Source organism: Artemia franciscana, chromosome 7, assembly GCF_032884065.1.
Source record: "Artemia franciscana chromosome 7, ASM3288406v1, whole genome shotgun sequence".
In the NCBI taxonomy this organism is placed as follows: Eukaryota; Metazoa; Arthropoda; class Branchiopoda; order Anostraca; family Artemiidae; genus Artemia; species Artemia franciscana.
In genome coordinates, this window is record NC_088869.1 from 45340223 (window position 1) to 45358872 (window position 18650).

The following is an 18650-nucleotide window of genomic DNA, read 5'->3' on the forward strand; positions in this document are numbered from 1 at the left end:
CCCTCATCATTTCCCCGAATGTATCCAATCAAAATTTTAGGAAAGCCATTTTGTTCAAAGTAGTTGAAAGGTCCAGCAATTATGTCTTTGAAGATGAGAATCTCCCACAGCGATTTCAGGCTATAGGCTGTGCCCCGAGGGATATATAAGGTTCTGAAAGGAAGAGGTGGTCGTGCTAGCTTCGGAGGGGTCATTGCATTGGAAATCAGAAGTTATATTGTGCATTTAAAATTCAAAAGTGATTTGAGGGCAACCTCCCCCTCCTTCCACGCCCATCATTTCCTCAAACACATCCAGTCAAAATTCTGAGATAGCCAATTTGTTAGATATATTTGAAAGATCCACTATCTATGTCTTTGAGGATGATCTCCCCCTTTCACAGCCCTCAGGGCAAGGGCTATAAACTAAAGTAGTCTCCCCTTATTAACATTTAAGGTATTTCTAGAAAGCGTGGTCGTATATCGAATAAACTTCGGATACAATAAATTCATTTGGAAATCAGTCCTAGTATACTTTTTAAAAGTCAAAAGTGATAGGAAGGTGACTAGCCCCATAAAGCGCAAGGCGTTGAGTAGGAGACAAAGGAGGAGTCCTCAAAATCTGAGGACAAGCACATTTGAACCGATGATCTCTCAATCTGCAGCACATTCAACAACAACTACTATTTGTAAACAATATGGGCAAATTTCCAAACTTACAGTCCTTTCTGGTAAATTAAGAGGGTTGCCCTTTCCTCAAAATCTCGCTTTCAAACAGTTCGTGGTAACGAACTATAGTAAGGAGTGACCCGGCTCAATAGAAACCAAAAGTCTAAAAAATGGAATTTTGGTACCAATAGCTACATCAAAAGAATTGCATTTTAATGCTGATTTCAAATATATAAGTTTCATCAAGTTTAGTCCTACCCATCAAAAGTTACGAGCCTGAGAAAATTTGTGTTATTTTAGAAAATAGGGGGAAACCCCCCTAAAAGTCATGGAATCTTAACGAGAATTACACCGTCAGATTCAGCGTATCAGAAAACCCTGCTGTAGAAGTTTCAAGCTCCTATCTACAAAAATGTGGAATTTTATATTTTTTGCCAGAAGGCAGATCACGGATGCGTGTTTATTTGTTTGTTTTTTTTTTCTTCCCAGGGGTGATCGTATCGACCCAGTTGTCCTAGAATGTTGCAAGAGGGCTCATTCTAACGGAAATGAAAAGTTCTAGTGCCCTTTTTAAGTGAAAAAAAAATTGGAGGGCACCTAGGCCCCCTCCCACGCTAATTATTTTCCCAAAGTCAACGGATCAAAATTCTGAGATAGCCATTTTATTCAACGTAGTCGAAAAACCTTATAACTATGTCTTTGGGAACGACTTACTCCCCCACAGTCCCCGTGGGAGGGGTTACAAGTTCAAAACTTTGACCAGTGCTTACATATAGTAATGGTTGTTGGGAAGTGTACAGACGTTTTCAGGAGGTTCTTTGGTTGGAGGCAGGGGTTGAGAAGAGGGGAATATGCTGGGGGAAATTTCCATCGAGGAATTTGTCATGGGAGAAGAAAATTTCCATGAAGGGAGCGCAGGATTTACTAGCATTACTTAAAAAAAAAACAATGAAAAAGTTTTTTTTTCAGCTGGAAGTAAGCAGCAGCATTAAAACTTAAAACGAACATAAATTATTACCCATATGAGGGGTTCCCCTCCTCCTAATACTCGCTCTTTACGCCAAAGTATTTTTAATAATTTCAACTATTTATTTTGCGGCTTTTGTGATTCAGGGGTCATTCTTAATGAATTGGGACAAAATTTAAGCTTTAGTGTAAAGAGCGAGGTACTGACGAGGGGGCGAACCCCTTCATATATGTAATAAAAACATAAGAATACAAAAGTTCTTTATGTAAGCTAATTTATAAGTTACGTATATCTTTTACTTATAAAAAGATTCGTAAAAAATTAAACGTTCTAGTTGCCTTTTTAATTAACCGAAAATCGGAGGGCAACTAGGCTTCCTCCCCCGCTCTTTTTTTCTCAAAACCATTCGATCAAAATTATGAGAAAGCCATTTAGCCAAAAAAAAAAAAATAAATATACAAATTTCGTTTTAATTATTCCTCTGCGGAGAGCCAAAATCAAAACATGCATTGATTCAAAAACGTTCAGAAATTAAATAAAAAAAAACAAGTTTTTAAAATGAAAGTAAGGAGCGACATTAAAACTTAAAACGAACAGAAATTACTCCGTATATGAAAGGGGCTTTTCCTTCTCAACGCCCCGCTCTTTACGCTAAAGTTTTTTACTGTTTTAAAATGTAGAGTTATGAGAAAGAGTCAAACTTTAGCGTAAAGAGCGGGGCGTTGAGAAGGAAAAGCCCCTTTCATATACGGAGTAATTTCTGTTCGTTTTAAGTTTTAATGTCGCTCCTTACTTTCATTTAAAAACTTGTTTTTTTAATTTAATTCACATTAAAGCTATTTAGTACTTGGAGAAAATATTCTTATTGTTGTAACTAAACGACTCTTGTTTGTCAGGAATCGCTAATAGTGAATCGGAATAAAATTTTAACATCATGGTTGCAGCGGTAGCTGCAATCTAGTAAAGAGCGAGCAACATCCCATAGCAACAAAGAGTTAAAAAACACACTTAGAAAAAACTGACTTTATAAAAATAAATTGACACTAATTCAGGAATGGTAACTATTATTCAGGTTCGTCTTAAAAGTGAAAGATTATTGCAAAAAGAAATTTTTGTTGATTTCGAAAAAAAACCTGAAACCCCTTGAAAACGGTGTCAAATCAAAATAAAAAGTGTACCATTGGAGTCAGCATGGTCGAAAACCTTATGCAGAAGAATTACAATCTCAAACCTTGAGCAACAAGGAGTCACTTTTTTGCATGGGTAGCACTGATCTGTCTCCTGACAGATTTTTCTGTTTTTTTGTTTGTTTTTGTTTTTCCAGGGCTAGTGGTTTACCAGAAGATCATAGAGAGATGCTTAATGGCTTATTCAAAAGCAATTTCTCAGTTCAACGTCCTTTTTATAAATTCCATCATCTGTAAGTACCATACGGCACAAAAATGGCACTTTCCGTGCCATTTCTCAAGGGTTGGGGCTAGCGGGCTACCAAGCCAACGTAGGCAGATCTATAATAGCTCACATAAAACCTATTTATCATTTCTACGTTTTCCCTATAAATTAAACCACCTGCAAGCGCCAAATGGCGCTAAAAATGACACTATTGTTGCCATGTCTCAAGTGGAAAAGCTGGGGCGGCTAATGGGCTGTCAGAACTTCTTAGAGATGTTTAATGGCTCATATGAAAGCTATCGATCATATCTACGTGCTTTTCATCAGTCTACCATCCGTAAATGCCATATAGCACTAAAAGGGCACTTTTGATGCCACTTCTTAAGTGTAAAAGCTTGGGATTATGAAACAGTACCATTGTAATAATTATGGGCCAAAGCTGTTAACTGGAGATTTACAAGAACTCATCCATATATCCCCCCTCGGAGCCCTCGTGGTAAGTCTCCTTAGTCCGTTGGGAGAATTCATCCGTTGAACCCTTTAACATGGTCAGCCGACGTTGATGCTCGCAAAATGATTTTAAATATCGAATGTTCTTAAGAGGAAGAAATTCATAGAATAACAAATAATTGATTCGCGAAATTCGAAATGATTATTCATTGCCGTACCCCCTCCCCTCCTCTTGTTTGCAAAAGTTTAGCTTCATCAAATATATTTTAATGCTCTCACAGTATATAATAGAAACTTTTATTAACTCAATGTTTTGTAATAGCCAATTCCAAATGTATTTGCTGAATAAGGTCCAATAACTATGCTTTTGATGATGACATAACTCTCCGTAGTCTTTAGGAAAAGGACTGTAAGTAACACCAATTATGGTCCCAAAAGAACAAAATGGAGTGAATTCGATCATCAGCCGCCAAAGTTCAGTTACTAGCGCGTTATACTTTAATCAAAGTGGCAAGGGTTCAGTTTCCTAATCAGCCATTTTTTTCCATCATAGTTTTATGCCTTATATATGATTATTTTTCAACTAATTTACTTTTTTTTAAACTTTTTTGTGAACTGTGAAGTGTTCCATAAACTATTTTTGGAACAAATTACGCCCCGTATCCCAGCCCCTTAACACTTAGGCGCTGGAGAAGTGTAGGCATATCGTTCAGGAGCCACTCAAAGCTGTATCTTCAAAGAAGGATTACTTATTGTTATTTTTATTTCTTCATATTATTTCCTTTTTTACAATTTAATAGACAGAACAAAACTTTTTGTAATGTAGCCTATATAGAGAAATATAGCACAAGGAACTATATAGCCTATATAAGCCTATATGGCACAAGGAACTTTTTTGCATTTTTTTTTCTGTGATGTTTTTCTAGTTGTCAGGTTGCTTTCCAACATTTTCTTGTTTATTGCCATTCCACACTTGAATGTCTAAAATTTTTGGTATTTATCAGGGAAGGGGGGGGGGCTGGCGTTTAATGAAATAAGTTATACAGACCAATATTTTGCTTAGGTATTGAAAACCTTAAAACACTTCTTTAGAAAAATAATTACTTTTTCCTAATTGTCGTGGTTGCTCACCTTCAAAATCGTGTACACCATTTTGTGTAGCATAGATTTTTCGGCATTATTTGAAAAATAATATGAAAAAAACTTCGTTTTCTTAAAGAGTTAAAGAGGCTGCGTCCCAAAGTCGAACCTTAAAACGTACAGGAATTAGGAAAGGCAGTTGGGGGGCTGCCGCCCCCAAACCCCCGCTTTTAAAGACTCTTTTGTACAGGTCTTTTGTTGTGGGGGCTGCCGCCCCCCTAACCCCCCGCTCTTGGCTTCGGCAAGGCCCTCTTTTAATTAACAAAACATAAAACCTGTACAAAAGAGTCTTTAAAAGCGGGGGGTTTGGGGGGCGGCAGCCCCCCAACTGCCTCTCCTAATTCCTGTACGTTTTAAGGTTCGACTTTGGGACGCAGCCTCTTTAACTCTTTAAGAAAACGAAGTTTTTTTCATATTATTTCTGTACGTTTTTCTACAATCCATGGTGGATGTAATTTAATAATTCCTGTACTCCTCGTACAGGAATTAGGACTGCCTCTCCTAATTCCTGTACGTTTTAAGGTTCAACTTTGGGACGCAGCCTCTTTAACTCCTTAAGAAAACGAAGTTTTCTTTCATATTTTGTGAAAAAAACCCGCCCGATAAGGGACTTGAACCCTTGACTTTAGGATTAAAAGTCCCACGCTCTACCGACTGAGCTAACCGGGCATGTTTGAAGTCGAAATACCTGCATGTGTATAAATATAACTTTGAAATAATTTTTAAGAATTTCAAAAATTAACATGGTCTCTTATGGGGAAATGGGTTTTTCTACGCTAGAAAATCGGGGGGTTAGGATTTTCCGACGAAACTTTCCAGGAAAATTACTCAGCGAATTCCGCGTCGAATGAGTCTTTGTACACCCAGATCCGATGTCGGCTGTGACCTGTAGGCGTGGCAGAAAAAAACAAAAGGAGAACATGAACATTAAGTGGCTATGCGTGGTTTCTGGAAAACAGGGAAGGAGATATCGGATCGAGCTGAAATTTCGCGGATAAGCTCCTGGGCCCTAGGGGACCTTAACTTGTGAATTTCAGCCCGATCGGACAACGTTATTTGGGGAGTGGGGTTGGGTGGTCGAAAATATCGGCGAGATTTTCCCCATGAAGGAAAAGTCGGAGGGGGGTGAAATTTGGCAGGCTTCTTAGTTAGAGCTCGGGCTACGAAATGCATCCCTCCCCATTCCTCTGCGACCACTGGAACCGAAGATCGCTTAACATTGTCGTGGTTCGCCTCTTTAAAGAGGCACGAGTGTGCCTCCTTGACCATCAGAAACTAATAATTTTTCAACTGAAAGTAAGGAGCAATTTTATAAATCCGAATATGAGTGGAATGCCCCCCGCCTGAAAAAAATAGATCATTGCAGTGTTGCTTCTGCATTAAATTCAAATTAAAAACGGGCAAAGATTAATTTTAAAAAACAGTTTTTTGAAGAAAGTAAAGAGCGAAGCTGAAACTTAAAACGAAAACAAATTATTGCTTCAAAGTCCACCTAACTTATATCAGTAAACTAGTACAAATAAGCGAAATAATCGCATTTCCCTTTGCTTGTAGGATTATAGAAAACTAGCGCTTTAATGAAAACACAAAACAATCATGGAGTTTTGGTGCAGTAAAAGCAAACCGATTAAGGACACTTTTTACAGTATAAAATAAACCATTTTAGGATTGTTGCTTAATTTTTCTTTTCTTCTACTGTGGTAACAGTTTGGCACATCGGTTCAGTCTATTGATTGGCTCTCGTTTTGGTTCTAAAGCGTATTACTTTCAATTTAAGATTTGCCAATCAGTTTAATATTTCTGTATGCTGTGCAGTGACTTTCCGGTTATTAAGAAAGTATATGTTTTTATGCCTATTTTTTCAAGATAATTTTAGTTAAGCACTGAAAGTTACTTATATCACGGCTAGTGTAAAACTATGAAAAACTTAAGAGATTACTTTACTGTTGTCAGGCTACGTACTCAATTTTAACTAATAACTCAGCATTCTTGTTTTTCGTAATTGGTTTTTGTGTTTTCAGTAAAGCGCTTATTTTCCATAGTACTACAAACATAGAGAAATATGATTATTTGCTTTATTTGTTCTAGTTTTATTGATATACGTTCAATCGACCGTGAAGCAATAATTTTTGTTCGTTTTAAGTTTCAACTTCTCTCTTTACTTCCCTCAAAAACTTTGTTTTTTAAACTCAATTAGCGTCATGAGCCAGATGTTGATTAGGGGGTTGCCCCATTCAGATACATAACAATTTCCGTTCGTTTTAAGGCTAATGTTTCCCTTACCTTCAGTTGAAAAAACCTGTTTATTTAAATTAATTTTTTGATGTTTTTTTTTTTATTTAGAACTAAGAAGTCCGACTCAATCTCCACGAAAAAATCCGCCCCTCCCTCACAGCAAAATCCTCTCGACAATTTAATCCCAGTAAAAATTACCCCGTACAAATACCCTTGACATCTCCACACGTTAGATTTAGCCGGAAAGAAAAAGTAAGGCCAATAAAAATAATTTTGTACAGGAATTCTTGTATATTCCTCAAGTGTAAAATTTCCCCTGAAACGTTCAGCCCCCGAAAACTTCCTTCCTCATAGAATACCTCCCAGCATAGTTCACCGTCCTTCCCCATCCGATAAATGTATGCAAACTTTTCAATAACAAATACTATAAATAAACAATAGGCAACCCTTACAACTTTTTAATCCTCCCCCAAAAACTGTGGAGGTTATGTTATCACCAAAGACATAATTTTAGGATCTTTTAACTTTGCTGAATAAGATAGCTGCCTCAAAACTTTGGTCGAAGGATTTTATTTAAAAACAGGGCAAAGGAGGGGGCTAGCTTCCCTCCAATCTTTTTGGCTACTTAAAAAGGGCACTAGAACTTTGAATTTTCGTTATTATGATCCCTCTCCCGATGTTACAGGATCTTTGGCTCGAAAAGCTCACCCCTGGAAAAAATATCAAATAAACTCGCATCTGTGATCCTTCTTCTGGCAATAATAACTAAACTCCACATTTTTGAAGATAGGAGCTTGAAACCTCTACAGTAGGGTTCTCGAATACGCTGGATCTAGTGGCGGGGTTTTCATTTCGGTTCTTTTACTTTTAGGGGATATATTTCCCATTTTCAAGAATGAGGGAAATTGTCTTAGGCTCTTAGCATTTTGATGGGTAACACTAAGCTGAATTAATCTTATATATTTGGAACCAGTATAATAAGCCGATTCTTTTGATATCGCCTATCTGTTGCTGCTCAAATTCCTTTTTTTGTTAGAGTTTCGGCTACTATTGATCCACGTCATTTTTTATTCACAGTTTGCTACCACGAACTGTTTGATAAAAAAAGTATAAATTTTTATTCATTTTCAGCTTTGCTAAATTATCTTGGAAACTGCACATTTACCGAAATGGCAATTTTTCTCCCTAGACATTTTTTTAAAAACATGTTTTTATACTTTTGAATCTTCTTCGTCCCTTTAAAGGCTTAAACTTTGAACATGTTTTTAAACTTTTAGTCTTTTGATATTCTATGTATTAGGCATTCCCCTCAAAAGTAGTGTAGGGTCATGCAAATCCCATAGGCATAATTATTTGACTATTGGACTATTTTGAACAAGATGGCTATTTTCAAATTTTCAAAGAAAACCTGCTTATTGTTGTAGCTAAACGACCCGAATAAATTCAAAGGTACCCAAGGTTGGGTTAAAGATTGGTAGTTGGGGTATTCACAAACACATTGACAAGGAGCATAGGATGAAATTGAAATTACAGGGAAAGTTTTGTAGTTTTCATAAAAATATCTTAAACCTTATCTGCAATACAACTATTATGACGAATTTTTTCTTAATTCTCCTTGTTTCCCTAGAGGAATAATGGGACCATGAGATTGTGAGATCATCACTTGCTAAATCCGCAAGGGATAGAAAGCCAGTAACATGGTAAAGGGTAAAAAGAATATATATATATATATATATATATATATATATATATATATATATATATATATATATATATATATATATATATATATATATATATATATATATATATATATATATATATATATATATATATATATATATATATATATATATATATATACGGTCTATAATATACCCCTTTTGGTGCATTCTTCGCATTTCACCCCGTTCCCCTAGTGGATTCAATGGATCATAAGATGGTAAGACTATTCCTTGCCAAGACCCGTAAGGTTAAGAACAGAACAATAATAGGTGTATTTAATAGAAGACAGGGATCAAATCTTCTTGGAAACACCACTTTCACTCCTCCCTCCACCCACAAACAAAAAGTCAAAAGCCAAGGGTATCCAAAAATTTGTTGAGAAATTAGATATCTTGCATTAACTTTAGCAAACAGTTCGTCTAACGAACTGTAGTAAGGAGCGACCCGGCTCAATAGTAACCAAAACTCTAAAAAATGGAATTTTGATACCAATAGCTGCATCAAAAAAATTGCATTTTAATGCTGATTTTAAATATATAAGTTTAATCAAGTTTAGTCTTACCAATCGAAAGTTACTAGCCTGAGAAAATTTGCCTTATTTTAGAAAATAGGAGAAAACACCCCCTAAGAGTCATAGAATCTTAACGAAAATCACACCACCAGATTCAGCGTATTAGACAACCATACTGTAGAAGTTTCAAGCTCCTATCTACAAAAATGTGGAATGTTGTATTCCACATAATTGAATAAGTTTCCGTAAGTTTAGTCTTACCCATCAAAAGTTGCGAGACTGAAAAAATTTGAGTTATTTTAGAAAATAGGGGAAAAAATCCCCTAAAAGTCATAGAATCATAACGAAAATTACACTATCAGATTCAGCGTATCAGAAAACCCTACTGTAGAAGTTTCAAGCTCCTATCTACAAAAACGTGGAATTTTGTATTTTTTGCCAGAAGGCAGATCACGGATGCGTGTTTATTTGTTTGTTTGTTTGTTTTTTGGTTTTTTGGTTTTTTGGTTTTTCCCCAGGGGTGATCGTATCGACCCAGTTGTCCTAGAATGTTGCGAGAGGGCTCATTCTAACAGAAATTAAAAGTTCTAGTGGCCTTTTTAAGTGACCAAAACATTGGAGGGCACCTAGGCCCCCCCACGCAAATTATTTTCCCAAAGTCATGGATCAAAATTCTGAGATAGCCATTTTATTCAGCGTAGTCGAAAAACCTTAGAACTATGTCTTTGGGGACGACTTACTCCCCCACAGTCCCCGTGGGAGGGGCTACAAGTTACAAACTTTGACGAGTGCTTACATGTAGTAATGGTTATTGGGAAGTGTATATGCTGGGAGAACTTTCGATCGAGGAGTTTGTCTTGGGGGAAGAAAATTTCCATGAAGGGAGCGCAGAATTTACTAGCATTATTTAAAAAAAAACAATTAAAAAATAAATATGAAAAAATATTTTCAGCTTGAAGTAAGGAGCAGCATTAAAACTTAAAACGAACAGAAATTATTACCCATATGAGGGGCTCACCTCCTCCTAATACCTCGCTCTTTTACGCTAAAGTATTTTTAGTAATGTCAACTATTTATTCTACGGCTTTTGTGATTCAGGGGTCATTCTTAATGAATTGGGACAAAATTTAAGATTTAGTGTAAAGAGAGAGGTACTGACGAGGGGGCGAACCCTCTCATATAAGTAATAAAAACATGAGAATAAAAAATTCTTTACGTAAGCTAATTTATAAGTTACGTATATCTTTTACTAATAAAAAGATTCGTAAAAAATTAAAAGTTCTAGTTGCCTTTTTAATTAACCAAACAAATTGGAGGTCAACTAGGCTTCCTCCCCCGCTCTTTTTTTCTCAAAATCATTCGATCAAAATTATGAGAAAGCCATTTAGCCAAAAAAAATAAATATGCAAATTTCTTTTTAATTATTCCTCTGCGGAGAGCCAAAATCAAAACATGCATTGATTCAAAAACGTTCAGAAATTAAATAAGAAAACAAGTCTTTTCAACTGAAAGTAGGGAGCGACATTACAACTTAAAACGCACAGAAATTACTTCGTATATGAAAGTGGCTGCTTCCTCATCAACGCCAAGCTCTTTACGCTAAAGTTTATTGCTGTTTTAAAAAGAAGAGTTGAGAGAAAGAGTCAAACTTTAGCGTAAAGAGCGGGGCGTTGATGAGGAAGCAGCCCCTTTCATATACGGAGTAATTTCTGTTCGTTTTAAGTTTTAATGTCGGTCCTTACTTTCAGTTCAATTCAGTTCAGTTTATTGACATCAAAATAAATGGACAACAATAACTCTCTACCCCTACAGGGCTCCATGGCACGTTACATAGGGGTTAAAACAAAAATAAATACCAAATAAACAGTCTTTTCTTAAAAAAACAAAAAATCCAATTAAATAAGTTTGTGTTATTCTTACTTACCACTTCGTCCTCGAAATTCAAATCCAAGTCCACACCATCTCCCACCAACACATAATCACAACAATTAAAATTAAATAAATAAACGTGCTCAAGCCTAGCATATAGGGATGTCGCCCTACCCTTATTATTCATCATATTATTAAAAATATAACAATATTAATTCAAACCAATTCAAAAATAAATTTATTCTCAAATTTATTCCACATTATATTTATCAACCAAAAATATTTTTAGTTGGGTTTCAAAGGCATTAAACGAATGAATGCTACGGACATTATCAGGGAGACTGTTCCATACTTTACTAAATGCTATTCAGAAACTAAAATCTGATCTGACAGTCTTAGTTTGAGGTAATAGTAGGTGGTCTTTATTGCGTAGATTATAAGAGCTCCTTGAATTGACTAAATCGGGAACGAAAGAATTGAAACAGCGAGGCAGTTCACCATGAAGATACTTGAAAATCATTGAAGAGCAAGAGACAACATAGAGTGCATAAGTATTCAAAAGCACTTTTCGATGACCTTTATTAAATTCGTAAACTAACTGGCGAGCCTCTTGCTGAATCACTTTAATCGGATGGAGCAGAGAATGGAAAGTAGACATCCAAATCGAGTTGCAGTAAGTTAAATACGGCTGAATGAGTGAAAAATACAGGGTCCGAAGAATAGATCCAGGGAAGATGTGTTTAAGTTTCCGAATAATCCCAAGATTACGTGATATTTTTGCTTGGACTATCTTGATGTGGTTTCTAAAAGAAAGATTCTCACCTAACAAAATTCCTAGGAAACGCACGTATCTTACGTTAGGTCGAGACAAAGGTCCTTTCGAGGTAGATATAGATGATAAGGTAGATATAGAGTTGAAAAAACTTGTTTTTTTTATCTAAATTCAGAGAAGAAGCAGAGACAAAGTTTCGCGGGATCATAAAACTACCACACCTCACCAAGGATCACAGATCAAATTTGTGGAAACTGAGAAAAAAAGCTACCTTTGCACCATTTGTATAAGAAAAATATGCGTAATATAGTAACATCTATGTTAGTGACTTTTCAATTTGTAAAAACAGTAGGCTGTACAAAGTGTATGGTTCAATCCCGCTTTCTAAGGCTATAATGAGAGATAGGTTGAGATGGCTAGGACACGTTCTGCGGATGATGAATGACAGATTACCATAGATTGTTGTTTTTGGCCAACCGTTTAGGGCTAAACGGAAAGCAGGTCATCTGCGGTTGGGGTGGGAAGATGTCATAAAGAAAGATTTAAAGGGAAGGGGAACTTTCTAGGAGGGTTTAAAGGGTATCCCCTTAACTTTAGCTTTATTTAATTTTTTTGTGTCGGAGTCAGCAAGCTTCTCCCTTTGTTTTGGGTGCATTTAAAATAGTTTTAAAACTACTACCTCTGTGAGACATTTTAGTTGATAGTACAGTCGTTTCACTGTTTGGGTCAGAAGCGATCTTTTGCCACAAAAATTTCCTAAGACAACTTATTTTGTGTGCAATTTTAACTATTGTCTAGAAAGTTGCCAGAGCTCACATTACTAATAAATGAAAAAATGTAAAAAGTTTCTTTAAACAAAGTAAAAAAATGACAGAAAAGAAATGTGAATCAGCGACAATTCTTTTCAGGAAAACCGCAAAAAGCACTAGCTTGTATATTGGGGCTCGAAACTTCCATTGAAGAGGATTTAAGGTATAATGAATTAAATTAATATATTTTCGTCAAATCAGAACTTTATCTGAAAATTTTTCTCCAGGTTCTCTCAAATGATGCAAATTTGAATACAAATGCAAAAATACAAGTTTAATATATCTCCGATCATTAAGACCTTGATTAAATTCAAATGACCCATGAATAAGTAGATTATGCGTTTAAATAGCGTTTATTTCAAATGACACAACTATTTTCTTGATTTTTATTTCGAGATTAGACTTTAGATACTTCCGTCTCCTTTGTGCCAGTTTTTAATGTGTAAATACACTGTTTAAAAGGTGCAAATAAAACCTGAGTAGAAGTGTAGAAGAACTTGTTTACGACCTGATAGTCAAACTTTTGTTTCTATATCATTTGCACATACTGGGTGCATACGTACTTTAGCTTTTTTTTAAGTTATATTTATCAGTGTAATAATTTAATAAATATTTCACAGGGGGCAGAAGCTTCTGCATCTTCATCGTGTCTCATACGAAGCCCATGCTTTCACGATTCCATCTGTTATGAAACTGACGAAGGACCGGCGTGTCACTGCCTTTCTCAGGAATTTGTTGGTAGATATTGCGAGAAAAGTAAGTAGCCTAATACTAACTTATATATATATAGTAATATTAAACGTAACTTTTTTATTCACTACAAAAAATGTAAAAAAAAATAGTGGCAAAAAATCTAAAGAAAAAAATAGCAAAAAGATAAACAAAATAGGAAGAAAGCCAAATGATCAAAATTTAAAATATGACATCAAAAAAAGGGTACATCAACGAAAAAAGAAATGTCAAAGCAACTTGACAATCCCTTTTCCTTGTTCTTTTGGCACTAAAATGCTAATCATGCGCAAAAAAAACATTTGTGACTAATTTATAAATTAACAAGAACATGATTTTTTACTGGACTCTGTTTCTTTGCTTGTCCGCTTTGAACGTAAGTTGTGTTAAGTCACGATTAACTAAAAAATAATTCATATAATTGAAGTAAAATGGTGTACTTCAACTTTTCGTTGTAGAATTGAAAATCTTGGCAAGAGAAAGAGAGAGAGAGAGAGAGAGAGAGAGAGAGAGAGAGAGAGAGAGAGAGAGGGAGAGAGAGAGAGAGAGAGAGAGAAAGGGAGAGGAGAGGAAAAAAGAAAGAGATAGGGGATACAAATTAAGAACAAGAGCAAGGAGCTCATATGGCACTTGTGACGAGGCAAGAAGAGCCAAGAGCTACTATGGTATAAGCTCTAACAAAATTCTAAGAATCAATAGATTGATTTAAAAGGAAAATAAGAGGCTTAATACCGGTCAGGATTTAAAATAATAGCTCTGAGTCACGATATCCTTCTAAATATCAAAATTCATTAAGATCCGATCACCCACTCCTATGTTATAAATACCTCATTTTTTCTGATTTTTCCTCTGCCTTTAACCCCCCAGATGGTCGAGTCTGGGAAAACGACTTTATCAAGTCAATTAGTGCAGCTCCCTGACACTCCTACCAATTTTTATCGTCCCAACACGTCCAGAAGCACCAAACTCGCCAAATAACTGAACCCCTCCCCCTAACTCCCACAAAGAGGGCAAATCCAGTACGGTTACGTCAATCACGTATCAAGGACAGTTGCTTGTTCTATCCACCAAGCTTCATCCCGATTCCTCCACTCCAAGCGTTTCCAAGATTTCCCCCTTCAACTCCCCCAATGTAAACAGATCTGGTCGGTATTTGAAATAAGAGCTCCGAGACATGGGCTCCTTTTAAATATCAAATTTCATTAAGATCCGGTCACCCGTTCTTAAGTTAAAAATACCTCAATTTTTCTAATTTTTCTAAATTAACACTCAAATCTCCTCCAAAGAGAACAGATCCGTTCCAATTATGTCAATCACGTATCTAGAACTTGCGCTTATTCTTCCCATCAAGTTTCATCCCGATCTCTCCACTCTAAGTGTTTTCCAAGATTTCTGTTTCCCTCCTCCAGCCCCCTATGTCCTCGGATCCAATTCGATTAGAAAATGGAGTATCTGAGACACAAGATCCTTCTATATAAATCAAGTTTCATTAAGATCCGATCACCTATTCGTAAGATAAAATACCCCAATTTTCACGTTTTCAAAGAATTCTGGTTTCCCCCTTCAACTCCCCCCAATGTCACAGGATCTTGTAGAAATTTAAAATTAGAGCTTTAAAGCACAAGATCCATCTAAATATCAAATTTCATTAAGATCTGGTCACCCGTTCGTTAGTTACAAATACCTCATTTTTCCATATTACCCCCCCCCAACTCCACCAAATAGAGCAGATCCAGTCTGGTTATGTCAGTCACGTATCTTAGATAGGTTTTATTCTTCTCATCTAGTTTCATCATGATCTTTCCGCTTTAAGTATGTTCTAAGATCCCCCCTCCCAAACTTCCCCCCAAATGACACTGGATCCGGTTGAAACTTAAAATAAGAGATCTGAGTTACGAGCTCTTTCAAAATATGAAGTTTCACGAAGATCCGATCACTCCTTCGTAAGTTAAAAATACGTCATTTTTTTTCTATTTTTCAGAATTAACCCCCCCCCCCCCAATAGAGCGAATCGGTTTCAATTATGTCAATCATGCATCTAAGAATTTTCTTATTTTTCACACCAAGTTTCATCCCGATCCCTCTTATCTAAGTGTTTTCCATGATTTTAGGTCCCCCCCCAAACTCCCCCCAATGTCACCAGATCCGGTCGGGATTTAAATTAAGAGCTTTGAGACACGATATCCTTCTAAATATCAAATTTCATTGAGATCCGATCATTCGTTCGTAAATTAAAAATGCCTCATTTTTTCTAATTTTTCAGAATTAACCCCCCCCCCCCCAAACTACCCCAAAGAGAGCGGATCAGTTCCGGTTATGTCAATCATGTATCTAGGACTTGAGCTTATTTTTCCCGTCAAGTTTCATCCCGATCCCTCCACTCTAAGTGTTTTCCAACACTCCCCCCCCCCAATGTTACCAGATCCAGTTGGGATTCAAAATAATAGATTTGAGACATGATATCCTTCCAAACATCATATTTCATTAAGATCTGATCAACCGTTCGTAAGTTAAAAATACTTCATTTTTTTATTTTTCCGAATTAACCGCCCCCCCCCCAGATGGTCAAATCGGGAAAACCCCCTATTTCTAATTTAATCTGGTCCGCTCCCTGATACGCCCGCCAAATTTCATCGTCCTAGCTTACCTGGAAGTGCCTAAAGTAGCAAAACCGGGACCGACAGACAGACAGACAGACCGAAAGAATTTGTGATTGCTATATGTAACTGCCAGAAAAACGGACAGAGATACAAGAAGTGGCCTATATAGGGCTAGTAAATGCCATAAATAATGCCACAATAGTGTGCAAGCTACTTCAGAATGAATTAATATCTTAAGACCCTTCTACAATTCTTTCCAGAAATGCTACTTTTTTACTTCATTTTCTCGACCTCATTTTGGTTGTGTTTGGGTCACCCCCTTAGCACTGTCTCGAGAAATCTTCATCTCCTTAAAGGCTAATAAGGTCTTGATATGAGTACGCTTAAACCCCGCTTTGAGAGGTCCCAGATCAAATTCATCCATCTACCATGTCGGCCCTAGCTGGCTTTGTAATGATTTGAGCTATCAGTTGTGTCACTTGCTATGTTTTAACCAACCGTTGTTTGTGGTTATATTCTTATTGGAAATCTTACACCTCGGATATTTTGTCCATACGTACCTCTAAAAACACTTGAAATTGATAAAACGCAAAGCTATTTTATTAGTTTATCCAGGTACCCTTCTTTTTTTATCGAGATAAAAATTTTTTTTAACAAAACCGGAGAAGATAACTAGCTCCAAATAAATTATTTTTAAGTTTTTCAAAAGTTGAACAAGCTATAGATTTTCAACCACAAAAGAACTGAAAATAAGATTATTTTCAACATAAACTTGTAGTGGGAATATCAACCACACTTTTCAAATTGCACAATCGGACAAAATAGCAATTGTGAATAGAATTCTTATTTACAACTTAGATATTAATCAGGCCGGAAAAGGAGCGATTGGAATGATTGAGCCCAATCGGGCCCCGCGTTTGAAAGGGTCCCACACTGACATCAAAAAGAAAAATTGATTTTAGAAATTTTGGAATGTTCTTAACGATTCCAGTAAGCGTTGTTTTTGGTGAGAGATTACTTTCCAGGCTAAAACCAATACAAAACTATTTGATATCAACAATCAATTATTATAGACTAAATTATTTAGCAATGAAGTTGAATAAAAGTGAAGACACAAGGAAAATAGATTGTAAAACCATTTTAGAAGAACTTGCAGACAAAAACTAAAAAAAAGTATGTAAGCAAGTAAGACGGAACTAGACCCTTAAGGTCCAAACCGGCGGTGCTGATCTCCGTTTCATGACCCTTCAGCCAGAAAGTGCAATGGGGGGCTAGGAGCTAATCATCCTGTGCTTTCACACATCCTTCCTGCTTACCTTCCCCAGATTTCTCCAGGTACCCATTTAGAGCTGGGTCAACTCCGACTGAGCTTACAGGGTCTCTTCAATGACCCCGTCTCAAACCAAATAACTGGCCACAACTGGGATCAAACCCATGTCCCTTGGACAAAGAATTTTCACACCAGCGCACCAACCACTTAGTCAGGAACAAGAATTTACAAATATATATATTCATGTGCCCATATTCGGTGACGTAAATTTTAAAGGTATATTCAGCAGTTTCATAATGTCTAGGAGACACAAACCTAAACTATCGTAAGCACAAAACGAATGCAAAAAAGAACAAAAGAGGAAAAAAACGAAAGCTGAAGTTGAACAAACTGGACCATCAAATGAGATGAAATCAAGAGAACGCCATGAGAAATATAAATGTACGGGTATTACTAAATAACCAAGACCATCAAAAGGGACAAGACGATTCCAAGCAGATGAGGCAAAAGGCCCTTAAAAAAATGTCTGCAGCAATAGTAAGCAAAAATAAAGATAAAAAATATTGAGCTAAAATATTAAGAAATCCAACCATTAGAACAAATCAAAAAACGAAATCGAAGAGCATTGAAATATTTAGTTAAAAGATAAGCGGCAGCGAGAATCACAATGACCAGAAAACGAATGTAAAGAATAACCAAAATGTGGTTACAGGATATGCGACAATGAAGATCAGAACGAATAACAATAAAAATGAAGAGTAGAGAAATGCACGGTTTGAAGATATGAGACAATGAGAACATAGAAATATGCAGTTAGAAGATAATCAGCAGCGAAAATTACAAGCAACAGTAGGAATAAGAATGTGTCAAAAATGGAAGTGAAGAACAAAGAATTGTAGGGCTAGCACACACGCTAAAGCAAGCACCACAAAGTATAAAAATGACAAATGAAGGACACGGAACTGTGCTGTTAGATGAAAGCAAGAATCAAAATGATTCCAAATCGAAAGTGCATAAAAACAAAAATATTATATTAGAAGAGCGACCCCATCGTAATCTTATTATTATAAGATCGTAATCGTCGTAATCGTAATCTTCGTAAACATTGTAATCATATATGTTAAATCTTAATTTAAAATATCAATTTTAAAATTTAAATTTAAGATTTAAAAAAAGTATTATTGAATACTTCATTAATATAGAGTGGTAGAGAAAATGGAAAAGAACATAAACCTGTTTTTTATAGTTTTTTTTTAAATGATTGCCATTGGGCATATTTTTTTCCTTTTTTATTTTTCCTTTTTTAAGTTTTTCTTTTTTCAGTTTTTTTTCTTTTTTCTTTTTTTTTCTTTTTAGTTATTCTTCTTTTTTATTTTTTATTTTAATTTTTTTTATTTATCTTTGGGTTTTGTCTATTTACTTTTGTATTTTTTAGTTTTATTTCTTAGTTTATTTCTTCTTTAGTTTTTTGATTTTTTAGTTTTTTTTCTTTTTTAGTTTTATTTTCTTTTTTTCTTTTTTTTTAAGTTTTTTT

General features: G+C 35.7%; 1 protein-coding gene across 1 annotated transcript in view; it reads left to right on the forward strand.

Annotated features, from left to right (window-relative positions):
- The window catches only part of LOC136029360 (neurexin 1-like), a 117684-nt gene that overhangs the window by 5432 nt on the left and 93602 nt on the right, over positions 1 to 18650 (forward strand). The window contains exon 2 of the mRNA XM_065707672.1: positions 13138 to 13273. Coding sequence (XP_065563744.1) covers positions 13138 to 13273 — 136 coding nt within the window. The remainder of the gene's footprint in view (positions 1 to 13137; positions 13274 to 18650) is intronic.